Source organism: Prionailurus bengalensis, chromosome A1, assembly GCF_016509475.1.
Source record: "Prionailurus bengalensis isolate Pbe53 chromosome A1, Fcat_Pben_1.1_paternal_pri, whole genome shotgun sequence".
Taxonomy (NCBI): Eukaryota; Metazoa; Chordata; class Mammalia; order Carnivora; family Felidae; genus Prionailurus; species Prionailurus bengalensis.
The window spans coordinates 178,870,508-178,885,610 of NC_057343.1; the positions used below are offsets into that span (position 1 = coordinate 178,870,508).

At 53.5% G+C, this 15,103-nt stretch overlaps 1 protein-coding gene across 1 annotated transcript in view; it reads right to left on the reverse strand.

The window, feature by feature from the left end:
* Positions 1–772: 772 nt before the first annotated feature.
* The window catches only part of FGF18 (fibroblast growth factor 18), a 33,223-nt gene continuing 18,892 nt past the window's right edge, over positions 773–15,103 (reverse strand). The window contains exons 4-5 of the mRNA XM_043596069.1: positions 8,187–8,293; positions 773–1,907 (exon numbers count right to left, since the gene is read on the reverse strand). Coding sequence (XP_043452004.1) covers positions 1,641–1,907; positions 8,187–8,293 — 374 coding nt within the window. The 3' untranslated portion in view covers positions 773–1,640. The remainder of the gene's footprint in view (positions 1,908–8,186; positions 8,294–15,103) is intronic.

Consider the following 15,103-nt stretch of genomic DNA (forward strand, 5'->3'; position numbering starts at 1 on the left):
TGGGGAAGAAGACCTAGAAGAAAGTTTTAGAGGCAGACAGACTCCTTACATTCCAGCACATGAGAATCTAAGGTCTTCAGAGTGGACCTGGGCCCTCTGACCCCGCTGCCACCAGATGCAGAACAGGGCCCCGCTCCCTCCTCAGCCTGTTTCTGGCAGAATCCTAGATACGGGCTGCACAAATGACTCAAGCAATAACCCCTAGACTGCAAGCTCCGTGATTTTTCGTCTGTTTCAGTCTTTGGTGAATCCCCAGTACCTAAAACAGTCCCTGGCACTTGGTAAGGTCTTAATAAATATAGGTTGAATAAGTGGTTCCATCAATAAATGAATGAATGAAGCAATGAATCGGTGAATACGTGACGTTCCCTGCAGGCTGGAATTTTTCTGGTATGTTCTTTGATCATGCCCAGTACACAGAATAACACAGGAGGTGCCAAGCAAATGTATGTGACCCTATGACTGGTGACTCCTTGGAATGTAATCTCTCTGAAGGCAAGGATTTCCAGAAGTAAAGATCTCTTTGTCTAAGGCTACATTCCCAGGGCCTAGAACAGTGCATGGGAGCACGGTGGGGTGGAAGCAGAGGGGAGTTGGTGGGGTGGGGGCGGGGGGGGGGGGCAGGGAGTGAATCAGTGAATGAATGAATGAGTGAGGCCCCAGCTCTCAGCGCAAAGACCAAGAAGAATGAAACACAAACAGGCCACCCTGCCTGAGCTCTGCACGCCTCCCCTCTCCCCGCCTGCCACCACTCACCTCATGGTTTTTTAAATAATTTGTCGATTGTTTTTAATTGTTGAGGCAGTAATACTTGGTTCATGAAACTGCAATATACAGAGAGGTGAAATAAATAGCTTATATATATATAATATATATAATATAGCTGGTTTTAAAATATTCCCTTATCATTGGTGTACTAGGTCACGTGAGTCACGGAAGGTCGATAGCAGCATCCTCCAGAACTGCGAGCAATGCAGGGTCACTTGATTGGACGAGGCCGTCTGTCGTCGGAGGTCGGAGGTCGAGGCGCCGAGAATTCCCGAGGGGCACGCCTTCCCTGCGCGGTGTCTCGGGACAGCTTGCAGCAGACAATAAATAAATGACTGCAAACCAGAGAGCGATTTTTGTTGGAGATTGGGACAGGGACGGGGGATTGGAGAAGAAGGGGAGTTTGGGGGTGGGTACTACTTTCTCTTTGTTTTTCTCTTTTTTTTTTTTTTCTTTTTTTTTGTTTTGTTTTGTTTTTGTTTTTGTTTTTGTTTTTGTTTTGTTCTTTGCTTTCAGAACCTTTGGGAAAAAGGACTTTGGTTTCTCAGAGTGTCGTTTTCCTCATTCAAATCCTCCTCTGGGGACAAGTTTAGAGTTGTCGGTTCCTAGAGAGAGACAAGCACCTGTGCGTTGACAACAGTCCCTTCTCGTGAGTCTTTTGTCATAGACAGGGGGTTTCAAGTCAACAATAAAATCCTTATCGCTCCCCCTCCCCCCAAGAGTTTTGGTTCAGTTTTTGTCTTCTTTTAAACACAATGTACAAAAATAGAGCTTCTTCCTAATTTTTCATGTAAAAATATTCCTCTGATGCAGTTCTCTGTGAGTGTGAGTGTGGGCCTGGGGGCAGCCTGGGGGGCTGCGGTGGGGCCAGCCTAGCCTGGGTGCGTGGGGCGGATCCGCCGGGACCTCTTGGTCACCGTGGTGTACTTGAAGGGCTTCTGCAGCTCTGCCTGTCCCTTGGGGTAGCGCTTCATGAAGTGCACGTCCTGCTGGTTCTCCCGGGTCTTGGGACCCTTCCGTGGCCGCCCCTTCTTGGTGAAGCCCACGTACCAGCCAGAGTATTTGGCGGACATCAGGGCTGTGTAGTTGTTCTCCAGGACCTTCTCAATGAATACACACTCCTTGCTGGTGCCATCGGGCTGGAGGAGGCAAGAGAAGAAGGAGGTGAGACAGGGAGGGTGGGTGTGAGGGGCAGGCTGTGTGGCCCGGGTACAGACAGGTGACTGAGGGTTGGCGCAATAGCGTAGAGAGGGCCTGACCTGAGCAACTTCACTTCCTCAGTTTGTGGAGTGGACTTGTCATGTTGGCCCCTGCCTTCTTCCCTGCCAGCCAATTAGGTAATAGATTCCCTCGTCATTCAGGAATCCAGCCCTTCCCCACTCTCTACCCTACAGCCAAGGGCTCCCACCTCAACTCTGCTAGTACATGAGACCCAGACCTGGCCAATAAAACATTCCTGTGACTGGGGCAGAGCTGGGCATGTGGTATGAGCCATCCAATCAGAATGTTCCTAAAGACCCCTGTATAAGCAATCCCCAAACACATAGGCTGATTTAAACATGAGGAAAATGTGAGGCTGAAGCAAAGGCAGCCATTTTACCACCATGAGGAGAAACGCCATCTGACAACAAAGCCAACACAGAGAAAGTGAAGCCAAGACGAAGAGAATGAGAGAAATCAAGTTCTGGTCACATCCTTTGGGCTCTGGACCAAGCAGCAGCTGCAGCTCATTACCTCACTGTGATGTGGGCCAATAATGTCTCATTTCCTTTAAAGTAGTTGAGATTATGTTCTGTCACTTGCAACAGAAAGAGTCCCCGCAGATGTGCACAAAACCCGATATAAAGTCAACTACTGCACTGCCACTCAACCCCACTGCCATATAGTTAAATTTCAATTCCATTTAATATGGGATATGGTGCATTTTAAGTGTTTGGTGTGAAGAGGGGTGGGGACCTCCAAAAATACGAGTTTTTACATGGCCAAACGCCGAAGCCTATGCCCTTGGTTCTGAGACTGCAGGCTCCCGAGCAGATGTGTGAACTGCCCGGGAGACAAGGGATGCCAGGAAAGGAGTCAGAAGTTGAATCGACTCGAACGCTTCCTCACGTGACCTCAGGCTAGTTAATTCCACTCTCTAGACCTCGGATTCCTCATCTTACCAAACTGGGACGGCGACCCCTGCGTCACAGAAATGTGAGGAATGACGCTTATAAATGAGCCTCATACACAGCAGGAACTTGCTAAACTATTTCTGAAAAGCAGGTGGTTCAGATGGTTCTGGCCTCCCTCCCTGGAACGGCTCTGGACAAAGGATGGTGGGAGGCAGGGCTTTGAACCTCCTCCCCGAGACGGCCGGACTGGTCCATGTAGAGGAGTGGGAAGTGCACAGAGTTGGAAGGCCTGAATTAGCAGCACTTGAGTTTCCAACTAACATCTCCAAATTTAGGCCGGGCCCACTCCTCGTTACGGACGGATGCCCCGCCAAGTTGGAAGCCCAGCGGTCTGGCCGTGCATGGAGACTGAGGTGCGAGTTCCAGCCTTTTGTTTGAAGTGGAAAACAGGCTGGAGCTTCCAGGAACGTTCACCTTTGAGTGGAGGGCAGGCTCGGGCCCTGCAAAGTGCTGAACTTTGCAGAAAGGGACAGGCAGGGTAAGAAAACATTGTCTGGAGGATGAGATCCTTCGAGGAGGCTGCGGAACGGGCAGGGGGTGGGGCCGGAAGACATGTAGGACCCAGAAGACAGTGCGTGTCCGGCAGCACGGGGTGGGGCTGGGCAGTGAGGAACTCTTGTGAGGGAAGTGGGGCTTATGTGCAAGATAGACGGGAGTGGTCTCTGGGCCCCCCATGGATAATTCTGGAAGCTGCCTATCCAACCTGGGCCCAGGTCCTTTGGCCAGTCTCCATGGAACAGTGACAGCAAACTGAGCAAAGCCTCTACCGTGCTGTTTCCCCATCACAGAATGCCTGCCACTGCCTGGAAGACTGCTTTCGTCCTCCAAGGTTCGGCTCAGTAACCACTTCCTCCAGGAAGCTTTCCTTCACTGCCTTCTATCTCCCTGGGCATTTCCTCTTCTTCCTTTAAGACTCCATTCAAGCATCCAGTTTGAGTGGATTCACGTACTCCATCTTCTTCCCTTGGCACCCATTCCTCCTCCTGCGCCCCAACAGAGCAATTCCATATCTGCCTGCCTCCTCACTAGCCCAAGAGCTTGAGCAGGTCAAGACCACTTGTCAGCTGCCCGCAGGGCTCAGCACAGGTCCGGGCACCCAGAGCATTTGTGGTCGAACGAATGAAGGGTTCTGGGATAGACTCACCAAAGGGCTTTCCTCTAAAAGAAAGTAGCCTTTGCGTCCCAGACCCCTCACTAATGTCCCAGAGACAGTCAGTCATGAGCCATGAGAGGCCCTCCTGGGGGATGTGCTGAGAAGGGGACACAGCGAGCAGAGGGCCAGACCTACTTGGTCTCCCTCCTCATTCATTCACTCATTCCTTCAACTTTTATTGATTGTCAATTATAGGCCAGACATTTCCACATGCATTATTTCATTTAATCCTCTCAACTTGCCGAGGTAGACTCTCTCTCCGCGAGAAGAAAAGGGTAAAATGGCTTGCCCAAGGTCATGGGGCTTGTAAGAGGCAGAGCCGGCTTTTAACCTGCATTTGCCACTGCAGCTCATTTCTCCTCTGTCCAGTTCCGGAGAGGTCCGTGAGGAGAAAGGGTATGGAAGAGCGGGCACCAACTATCAAGCCACCTCACCTCCCCAGGGCCCACACAGCCACCATCAGCATGAAGCAAGGTCTCGGATGTGCAAGGAGCTAGCACATGTGCTTGTACAGGTTTGGGGTTACTTATGAGAGCCCAAATTCCCAGCACCCGAGACCTCAGGAGCTCCTTGGGAGGAGCCATGGTGCCAGTGACGGTCATAAGGTCCCCCCATGAACTCAGACATAGCAGATATGAAGTTAAATGGCAGGCTGCACCTGGGCTTGACCCTCACCTCTGCTCCCGACTACCTCCAAGGTCCTGCTTATTGCCTGCAAAGGTTTTTTTAAAAACAAACACAAAAACAAAAACCCGTGCTTGGGCTTCACCCCCAAAAATGCTGACTCAATTGGTTCGGGCAAGGTAGATCATCAGTATTTGCAGAGTGAGTAAATATCCCAGCCCAGGACCTAGGTGATTAAGTAGAATTTGAGCATCTCTCCCTGCCCACTACCTCCAACCTCCTCCTTTCCAAACCGGAGTCCCATTCCTTCTATTTGATCTGAAGACCGAATCCTGATGACATCATTTGGCCCCTAGATCCAGTCTAACTTGAAGCTACAACTACCCCTGGACATTTTAAGTTTTGTCAGCCAAAAGAATTCCTTTTTTGCTTAAGGCCTTTTGAGTTGGGTTTCAGTCATCTACAAATGAAACAGTCCTCACAAAGATGGGGTGGTGGGCAGGGTACCCCTCTGCCCTGAGAGGTCTGGGGCCGTATGTTGCCTCAGCCCAAAGAGGGTTCACCAGGGATCACACAGGGGATTGGGTTGAATAGTCAGAGACGGGGAGGGGTGTGCCTGGCACACAGTGCTTCATACTTAGCAACTGTTTATGGAATGAAAGGGTGTACTCCTTCCCAGGAGTGGGATGGTTGTGGGGTCCAGAAAGGTGACAAGAAGAAAAGGGTCTGCCTGAGCACGCAGGGGCTCAGCGCAGAGCCTTGGTGTGTGATTGTTACAACAGAGAAGCTACAGCCGGGACCCAGAACATCTGAATGGTCTCTGTTGGGGGCTCAACGCACGTGCCCTACCAGGGCCAAAGACGTGCAAGGTTGGCACCCACGGCCAAGACCACCCAAGAAAGCTATCCTGTTAGGCCACTCCAAAGGAGCCAGAGCCTAAGCTGAGGCCACAGAGGTCCTCCTTCCCACAGGTGAGGGAGTAACGTCATGGCCTGGCTTCAAAGGGAAAGAGAAGGAATATTTAACAAGTGCCAGTAAATGCCAGCATGATCACTGCCATTTTACAGAGAACACTGAGGCTCAGCAGTTAAGGCACTTGACTCCCCGGCCTGACGTGAATAATTCTGGCGGTAGGTTAAGACCAACCTTGGAAAGCATGAACTATTTTTCTACTTCTTTGGTGGGTGCTTCTGAGAGGCCAGGTACACAGAGCATGGATGGCTGGACCCAGAATCAGCCCTCGGTGAGCTCTCAATCTAACTGGGAGGCGTAGGCACACAGACAAACTTGACAACTCAGGTTAGCAATAGGTGACAGAGGACTGTGTGAGGGATTGTGGGCTCCAGGGTGGGTGTGCTGTACGAGGGGTCAGGGAAGCAAGAAGCTGTGGAAGGCGGAGCAGGACTCAGGGCAGATAGACAGAGGGAAGGGCAACCTGGGCAGAGGGAATGGCTTGTACACAGCCGGAAGGTCCCGTCCAGGGGGGTGGCAGTTCGCAGTGTTATGTGTCTATGGCTTAAGAATGTGAGGATGGGTGGCAGGGCTGTGAGGCCAGGGAGACCGCCCCTCCCAGGGCCTTGTGTGTCTGTGTGTCTCCCCAGAGAGTGTGGCCTTTCTCTGGTAGATGGTAGATGGTTCGGACCCAGGGATGGGTTTTGACAGGAGTTGGGGTGGAGGACAGGGGGTGTGCTTTAGAAAGCTGACGGTGGTTAGTGAGCAAAGGCAAAAGCCTGAGGCTAGCAGCCCTAGGGCAGCTGGGGCAAAGTATGAGGTCAGAACAGAGGCAGTGGCAGCAGTGAAGGACGGAGGGGTAACCCCAGGACCTTGGCCCCTGACTGCCTAGGAGGCTGTGATGGAACAGCACCCCAAGAGCCTGTGGCTTTTTGCCCCGGGGGCGAGAGGCAGTAAGGGGAGCTGAGCTAGGCAGAGGCCAACAGGGGGCCTGCCCAGGGCCATCCTGGGGCAGGTGGATTTGGGGGGCATCCTCGGGGCCAGCCCAGAAGACGGACGCCTGTACAGGGATGGGGGAGCTGCCGCGAGGCGGGGGGGCGGGAAGGAGGGGGCCCTCCCTGGGCTGCGCCGAGCCGGCAGAGCCAGCGCCAGCTGAACCGTCCCCAATATTAATGACGGGAGAGAGGGCGAGGGGGCAGGAAATCGGAGCCGGCTCCTGTGGAAGCGGTGACTCAGCGGCCAGCCGGCGGGCGGGCAGGCGGGCGGTGGGCGGCCGGCGGCGGGGAGCGGGGCTGCTCTTTTGACCCCAGCACGGCCCTCCTGGGGTCAAGCTGCCGGGAAGCGCGCAGACGGGATGGGGGGGGGGGGGGACGGGGGCGCGGGCACCGGGCATGGCGGGCTGCCGCGCGCCCCTCCTGGAAGCCGCGAGCAAAGGAAGCCGAGCGTCCAGCCGCGGGCAGGTTGGGCCTGGGAGGCGGCCCGGGCGGGCAGGAGAACAAAGCGCCTGACGCGGGGCTGGGCAGCGCCGCCACAGGAAACGCACGGCCAGGCCAGGGGACCCGGCGCCCGGCCCGCCCCTGCCCCGATCCCCTCGCCGGCCGGCCGGCCGGCCGGCCGCCCCGGGACGCGGAAAGTGAATCACTAATTAAAACCACTCCCGGGCGTCCCGGGGCCGCGCTCGGCCGATTACTATTATTGTGCTCGGTGAGCGAGCGGCTTCAGTCGGTGTGGGCAGTGCGGCTGGAACCTCTGCCTTCCAAGCTGGGCTTTGAATCCCCGCCCAGCTGTAGTGTGGGACCCGGGACAAGTGCCTGGGCGGGGGCCAAGCCTCGGCTTTCTCATCTGCGAAGTGAGGATGGTAGTGGTACGCCCTCGTGGGATTATTTGGGAGTATTTTTTGCACAGTGCCTGGCAGAAAGTAGGTGCTCAATTAACAGAAGCTTTTGGTCCTGTTATTATTAACAAATAATAAGCAACAATACTCTGGCCTGTGACACTCTCCCCAGCCACTAGGGTGTGGAGGAGGGGAAGAAGGGGAAGAGGGGAAGAGTTGGAGGTCTCAGGGAAACGAAACTATGTGTTATTACAGGAATTGGGGAAAGAGGAAAGAAAAGAGAAAAGGAATAGGAAGGGGAGGGGAGGGGAGGGAAGGGGAGGGGAGGGGAGGGGAGGGGAGGGGAGGGGAGGGGAGGCCAGCCGCATCCCTGTTCCTAGACAGCAGGTGCATGTAGTCAGGGAGCCCCCAAAACCCCTCGAAGTCTACACCCAGCAGGAGGGATCAGGACCCTACGTGCTCCCCAAAGTCATAGCCGTGGGTACCTTTGCCTGGTAGGCTATGATACGGTGGCAGAGAAGGGGCTAAAGGAAGAGGGTACAGCTGGAATCTCATACACACACATATTCCCCCCCACCCCCGCTGTTTTCCCTTTGCGGCTGACAGGGCCCCCAGCACCCCGTGCCAGCTATCCAGGGATGCCAGGGAGATAACACCCAGGGAATCCCAGACCATCACTCACCTTCCCCACGAGCTTGCCTTTCCGGTTCATACACAGGTAGAATTCCGTCTCCTTGCCCTTGATCCGGACTTGACTACCGAAGGTGTCTGTCTCCACTAGGAGCTGGGCTTCGAAAGGCAGAAGGAGAACAAGACACATTTTTTTTACCAGGGGCAAAGATCCCTGACCCTGTCCCTGGACCCTCACTGCTCCAACATCAGGCATGAGGGAGGCATCTAACAGGTCTCATTGGAGCGCCCTGCCCCTTGGACACATGAGACTGTCCATCATTTGTTCTCTACCCCCAGCCTCTTTCGACGCCACTCGGCACCTAGATGGCTCCAGCTGGAGGGTTGTTCTGCCCCTTGCGGCTAAACACCACTGTGCCCTTCTCCCCTCATCACCCACCCTCACCAGCCCCTCACCTCTGTTCCCCAAAACAAGACAGACAGCCACATGAATAACCATGAATAACATGAATAGCAGTCTCTGGAACAAGGGGACAGACAAACGCACGCGAGTTTGCACGGGTACTCACGCACACTGCCTTGGGGGACATCAAGCTACCTCCCCCAAAATTTAGGTCAAAGGCCCCTTCCCCCAGGGCAAACATCTAGAACCCCTGCTAGTGTCCCCTCCCCACTCCACACTTTTGCCACTTGAAGTGGGGAAGGTCCAGGGAGGGGAGGTTCAAGGCCCCTGGGAAATGAAGGCTCTCTTCAGGATATTCTACTTTCTTTAGTCAAGGCCACCAAGGCTGAAAGGTGGCTAACTTCCAGGAGCCCAGAAGTCCCAATCAGGACCCAGTATCTATCTCCTGATCTGGAGTAGGAGACCCCACACTAAACCATCCATTCTCCACAGAGCCTCCCTCAGGAGAGGGGTGTCCAGAGCTAATGCCCCAAGCCCTGACTGAGAAAGAACATCAAATGATCAAAGGGTGACTGTCCCTTGAATAGGCAAGCTGTGTCCAGACCCCTCTCTGTCCCTCTGTCAATTCATATTCTCTCACCAGTAAGGTGCTGTGTGACTTTGGTAGGCCATGTACCCTCTCTGAGCTCTCTCTCCTCTCTGGACTCGAATTCCTGTGCCTGATTCCCTCCCCAGCATCTCCTCCCACTGCTGCCTTCTTTGCCTATGACCCCCCCCCTCAATTCTCACCCTCCCATCTCTGAGCCTTTGCTTCCCAGAACCTGCCCCTCCCTCACCCGCAAACTTTTAATTTCAGTGACAAGGGACTTGCTTCTCCATAACAAAAATCATAGCCCTAAATACGGCATCTTTGGAGCCACAAAGAGTGTACCTCAGTGCCCCTAAAATACACTAGGTATGATTTTAATAAAAAAATTTAAAAATATATACCCTGGTGCCCTGCTGTGAAAATTAAAACCATCTGGAACTCAGGATTTCCAATAATTAATCTAGCCCTCCTTTGACACCACTACTAATTAAAATATGATACCCCACCTTTCCAAGGAAAATAAGAAGAATTTACATAAAATTTAAAGATCTAACAAGAATTCAGTAATTCTAGAAACAGGGAGGGAGCGGGAGGCACATTCTTCTCTCCACCTTCCCCCATCCCTAGTAAACACTGAATGGAGAACATTAAGCAACAGTGAGATAGGGGGTTATGAGCCCTGCATCCTCCCTGCTCCCCTTTAATTCAAACTCCCTATAACTCTCCCTGGGAACCCAGGGTCAAACATCAGAGCAGCCCGAGGCCTGCTTTCTGCATCTGCCCCACACAGGATGGAGGTTGTGGGGGTTCAAGAGGGTCTCCAATCCCAGGAGCTTCTAAAGAAGCCAGCACATGTTAAGGGAAAGGCGAGAGCTTTGGAATGGACAGAGCTGGGTATAAATCCCTGGCCCCACTTGCCAACTGTATGACCCTGGGCCTCAGTTTCCTCATCTGTAAAATGGGTATAACAACCCTAATCTTCAAAAGTTATTGTGAAGATTCCACAACATGAAGGCAGAAAGGGCCTAGTCCCTTGTACTCAGAAGCCAGGTAAGGCAAGTAACTATTGTTTACATTTCTTAATAACTGCAAAACAAAACTGTTTTCCCCTAACACACACACACACACACACACACACACACACACACACACACACAAACACATGCACGTGCACCATAGTGGGAAAAAATCAGATGTGTGTAAAAGGGCAGAATAGAGCCAGACTTGCCTCCCCAGGCATGCCCTCTGACCTGAACTTCTTCAGCATCCTCCAGGGTAGCAGGCATCTCACACTGAGAAGTGAGTGCATCAGGAAATGCCTTGGGCTGGGACTTATGGGGTCTGATCATTGCCATGCTGGGCTGTGTGACCCTGAGTAAGTCACAGCCCCCTCTGAGCCTCAGTCTCCTTACCTGTGCAAGGTGGGGCGTGGGGGGGTGGGGTCAAGCCTATTCTGATTCTCTCCGGGATTGGGGCAGAGCCTTGAAGAGGGGTAGAAATGGGAGGCAGCATGTAGGAAGGGGATTAGGCCCCAGGACCGCAGCCCAGGCAACCCCAAGGCAACCCCAGACCTCTCTGTCTGCCCGTCTCCCCACGTGTGCCTAGACTTCTGTCCTCAGAACATTTCCTACCGTTCTTGCTCCCACGTGAGCCCACTGAAGTCACACATCACCACGAGCTGGGGTGTCTCTGTCCCCATTTTACAGTTTAGGAAACTGAGGTTCAAAGGAGCAACTCAGCAGGTCTACCTGACTTTCTGATGTGGCCTGGGCTCCAGGGGAGGGCCCCTAACTCTGGGGAGATGTAGTTCCCTGCCCCCAACCCCCAGTGCTCATAAGCCACAGCCCAGCACAGGAAGCCCTGGCCTTTGCCTGAGCTGTCCCAAAGGCCTAGGGCTGGAGCTGGGCTGCACCTCCACCCCCACAAACCTCGCTACCCCCACCCCAGCCTGGGGAAGGTCTGCTCCAGATGCCATGCCAGGGAGCCAGCAGTCTGTTCTCCCCGACCACAGCAAGCCTTGCAGTGACCTAGACTCCACTCAGCGCATGACATAATGAGGAGGGAGCTGGGCCAGAATTATGTAAAGTCTGTGGGGAGTAATAGCGGCAGCAATTCTCAGAAAGAGAGAGAGAAAGAGAGACAGATGGAGAGAGAGACCCCACCCACCCAGGCCAGGTTTGCTCTAGAGCCTACCTCGTCCTCAGCATCACGCTCCCCCTTCTCATGACCCAAGCCCCCAACATGCAGCTCTCAGGAGCTAAAGACTTCTTCTGGGCTCAGTTCCATTCTTGAGGCCTGTACCAGGCCAGGCAGGAGGAGTCTGGAACTTTATCTGGCTCCACTCATCAGACCTCCTCTCCAGGCATCCCCTCCAGACTGCACAACTCAACAGCCTCCTCCCTCTGCCAGAGAGATCCTTTAAAAATATAAAATTAATTCTCTCTCGTCCCTGCTAGAGGCCTCCTAAGTGATCTCCAACTCGCTGAAAATCCAGCCTCTTCATGGGGACCCATATGGGACACATGCTCTGGCCCCTGCTGACCATTCCTACATCCCAACCTCACTCACAGCCCTCCAGTCAGCAAGCCTCCTTGCTATTCCTCTCTGACATACCAAGCACACTCCCACCTCAGGGCCTTTACACTTGCTGGTCCCTCTACCTGGATCTTCCCACAGCAGCTTCTCTTCTCTTAGGTTGCCACTCAAATGTCACCCCCTGAGAGACGCCTTTCCTGGCCACACGGTCCAATGTCATACCACCCTCCCCAGTCCAGCTCTACGCACCCCCCCCCCCCGCTCCATTTTCCTTAGAGCTCTTCTCCAAATTGTCTTAGTTGCTAAGACAATTGTCTGTCTCTATTTACCGGAAGGTAAGCTCCACCAGAGCAAGGGCTTATCTGTCTTATTCACCACTGTGATTTCTAGCCCCTAGCCCAAACTTGGCCTGTAGTAAATGACCAACGAGTAAATTTTAGTAAATGCATAAATGGCTTTGTGAAGTAGATATGAGTAATACTATTTAAGGGTTAAAGAAAGCAAGGTGAAGGGAGGTGAAGGAACTTGCCCAAAGGCACACAGCTGGTCAAAGCGGGGCAGATGCTGGGAGCCAGTGTGACGCCACAGTCAACACCCTTGGCCACGCTGCTCCCCACTGGTATCCTCCAGTGCTACTCCTGCTCTCGCTAGAACCCGGAGCTCCCACCCACCCGTCCCCAGGCTCAGAGACCCGCTGTGTGACAAAGGGAAAAAACCCTCTTCCTCTCTGGGCCAGGCCTAGTGACCTCCGAGTCACTGGCTTTCAGTTCCGCCCTTCTAGAAAGTATCAGTAACTAACATTTATTTGGAGCTGACAATGCCATGGCCACTGTTCTAACTCCCCTCTATGCATCCTGTCACTTACAACATCCTTACAATAATCTCCCGAGGTTAGAACTGTTATCCTCATCCCCATATTACAGGTGAGAAAACTGAGTGCCAAGGTGACACAGCGATGGAGGTACAACCCAGGCAGGCTAACTCACAAGACTTGGTCTCGCCCTGTCCACCCCTCGCTTTACCCTTCCTCTGCAGCCGTTCCTTTCCTGGGGCAGTGGGTGAGTAAACCAAGCCAGGGAAGCTCTTTGCTTTGACCTCACTTTCTTGAGGCAGAAGGCTATAGGTAGAGATGCCCACAGAACCCTTTCTATAAAAAAACACCCATGACACTGGCAGAGTCACTCCAGAGGTAGTCTGAGGCAGACGAGAGATTCAGAGGTAGGCAGAATGCGACAGACATCACGCAGACCAGCCGTGGTGGAGAAAAGGGAAGTGACGTTGACTGACTGATTGATTGATTCCAGTGTGATTCCCTAGCGGGGCCTCCCAACATGTGATCCAGGGCCTCACTTGGAAGACTTTTGGCTTGAAGGGTAGGAAACAGCAGGGAAAGACACAGAGAGGCAGCCAGAAACCAGAGAGAAACACAGTACAAAGAGAGACACAGGAGACAGGAACCAAAGAGAGGAAACCCGAGAGAACAAAGCTGGAGAATGGGGATTTCTTTTTCCCCAGCCTCAGGCTAAAACCCCCCAAGACCTGCAAGAGCAGTACGGGAGCCAGGAGCCACCTGGACCTTGCATGAGGTGACCAGCAGCTGGCTCACCGCTACGGTTCCAGTGCTGACTGCATGCTGGCCACTGTCCAGGTGTCCTCCAGAGAGGAAATGTCCTTGCCACAAAAGGCACTGGGAGGTCATAGCAAATCAGTCTTCCCTTCCTCCCTTCTGAAGGTGGACCAGGTCAACAGGAAGGGGTGGGGAGAAAGATGCTTTCTGGAGATGTCTCCACATCACTGTCTACACACACACACACACACACACACACACACACACACACAGCCTTTCTCCCAAAGTCCCCTTCTCCTAAAGTCCCCCAAGGAGGTTTGCAGGCCATGTGGGCTTGCTGGAAAGGAACAGGGAAAAAAAATCAATAGGATTGATCAGGAGCTATATTTAATCCCAGCCATAGCTCTAGTATGGTCATTTCAGCTGCAGAGTCAGCGAGGTGTGGGGGATCACTCCTCACTGGGGACAGAAGTTATGGGACATGAGCTCAAAGGGCAGGGGTTTTAATGCCCCTTCCCAGCTGCAAAAGCCCTAGGGGAAGCCAGGTCTGTGGCTCGCTGTATCCCCACCGCACGACACAGAGCTGGCAGGCTGGAAGGATGGGAGGGAGGGCGAGAGGACAGCAGAGGAGAGGCAGGGAGCACTAATTTGCCAAGTATCTTCTGAGTGCCTGAGCTCTGTGTCAGGCACCTGCCCCAGGGGGAGCACTCCCAGATGCACACATGGCTCGTCCATGCATTCACTGGGCTCAAGTGTCTACTGAGCACCTGCTTGTGGTTGGCTCTGTGCATGGTGATACAGCAGCAGACAAAATAGACAAAAGCCTCCTATCTCAAGGAGCTTGCATTGTAACAGGAGAGACAGAGAGCAAATAGCCAAATACATAATAGAATATCTAGTAGCAATAAGTGCTAGGAACAAAAATATGCCCAGGAGGAGACAGAGATGGGAAGTCTCTGATAAGGAGAAAATTGAACAGAAGCCTGAGTGAAGTCAGGGAGCAAGCCATGAGGGTGTCTGGGAGAAAAGCCTCGTCAGGTCAAGAGAACAGCAAATGCAAAGGGCCTTAGCCGGGGACATGCTTGGCATGGTCCGGGGATGGCAGGGAGGGGCTGGGGCCGGAGCTGTGTGGGCAAGGAAGGGGCAGTGCAGCCACGGCTTGAGTGGTAGCCAGGAGCCAGGCCATTCCGCGCTTTCCTGCTGACCCAAGAACTGGGATTTTAATCTCAGTAAGACAAGCGCCTTTGACAATGCTGTGACACAGTCTCACATCTCAGACTGCTATGTGGAGAAGGGGCTATGGGCGTCAGACTCAGAGAGTAGGGGGTCCCTGCTGCTCGTTTCTCCACCACAGCCCTCCAGCAGATGCCAGAGCGAAGGAAATGCAGACCAGAGGACCCCACCTCACCCCGACTCTTGTCATCTGCTCAGCAAAAGCCCTGGAACACCCCACATGTCTTTCGATGTGAGCCACACAAGTCAGTCCCCGATTATGCCTTGAGTCGCCCCACAATTACTTTATACGTTCATCCAGCAACCTTTAAGTGGGGACCTGCTTTCTGCCAAGCCTTGTACTGGACATGGGGACATGCAGAAGGGTCACTATTTCCAAGGGGCTCACGTTCTCAGAGGGGCAAGGCTGAGCAAGGGACGCAGGAAGCTGGCCCAGCTCAGCAGGCCTATGCCGGGACAGGCTGAGTCCTCATCATCCCGCACAGCAATACCACAGCTGGAGTCACAGACTGATCCATGCCTGAGCTCTCAAGGAAGCCATCGGACTGCTAACTCCACCCCCCCCCCCACACCCAGCCCCCATTCATGGTGAAGAAACCCAGGCTCAGGGAGGGAATGAGGAGGACCCAAGGTCACACTTGG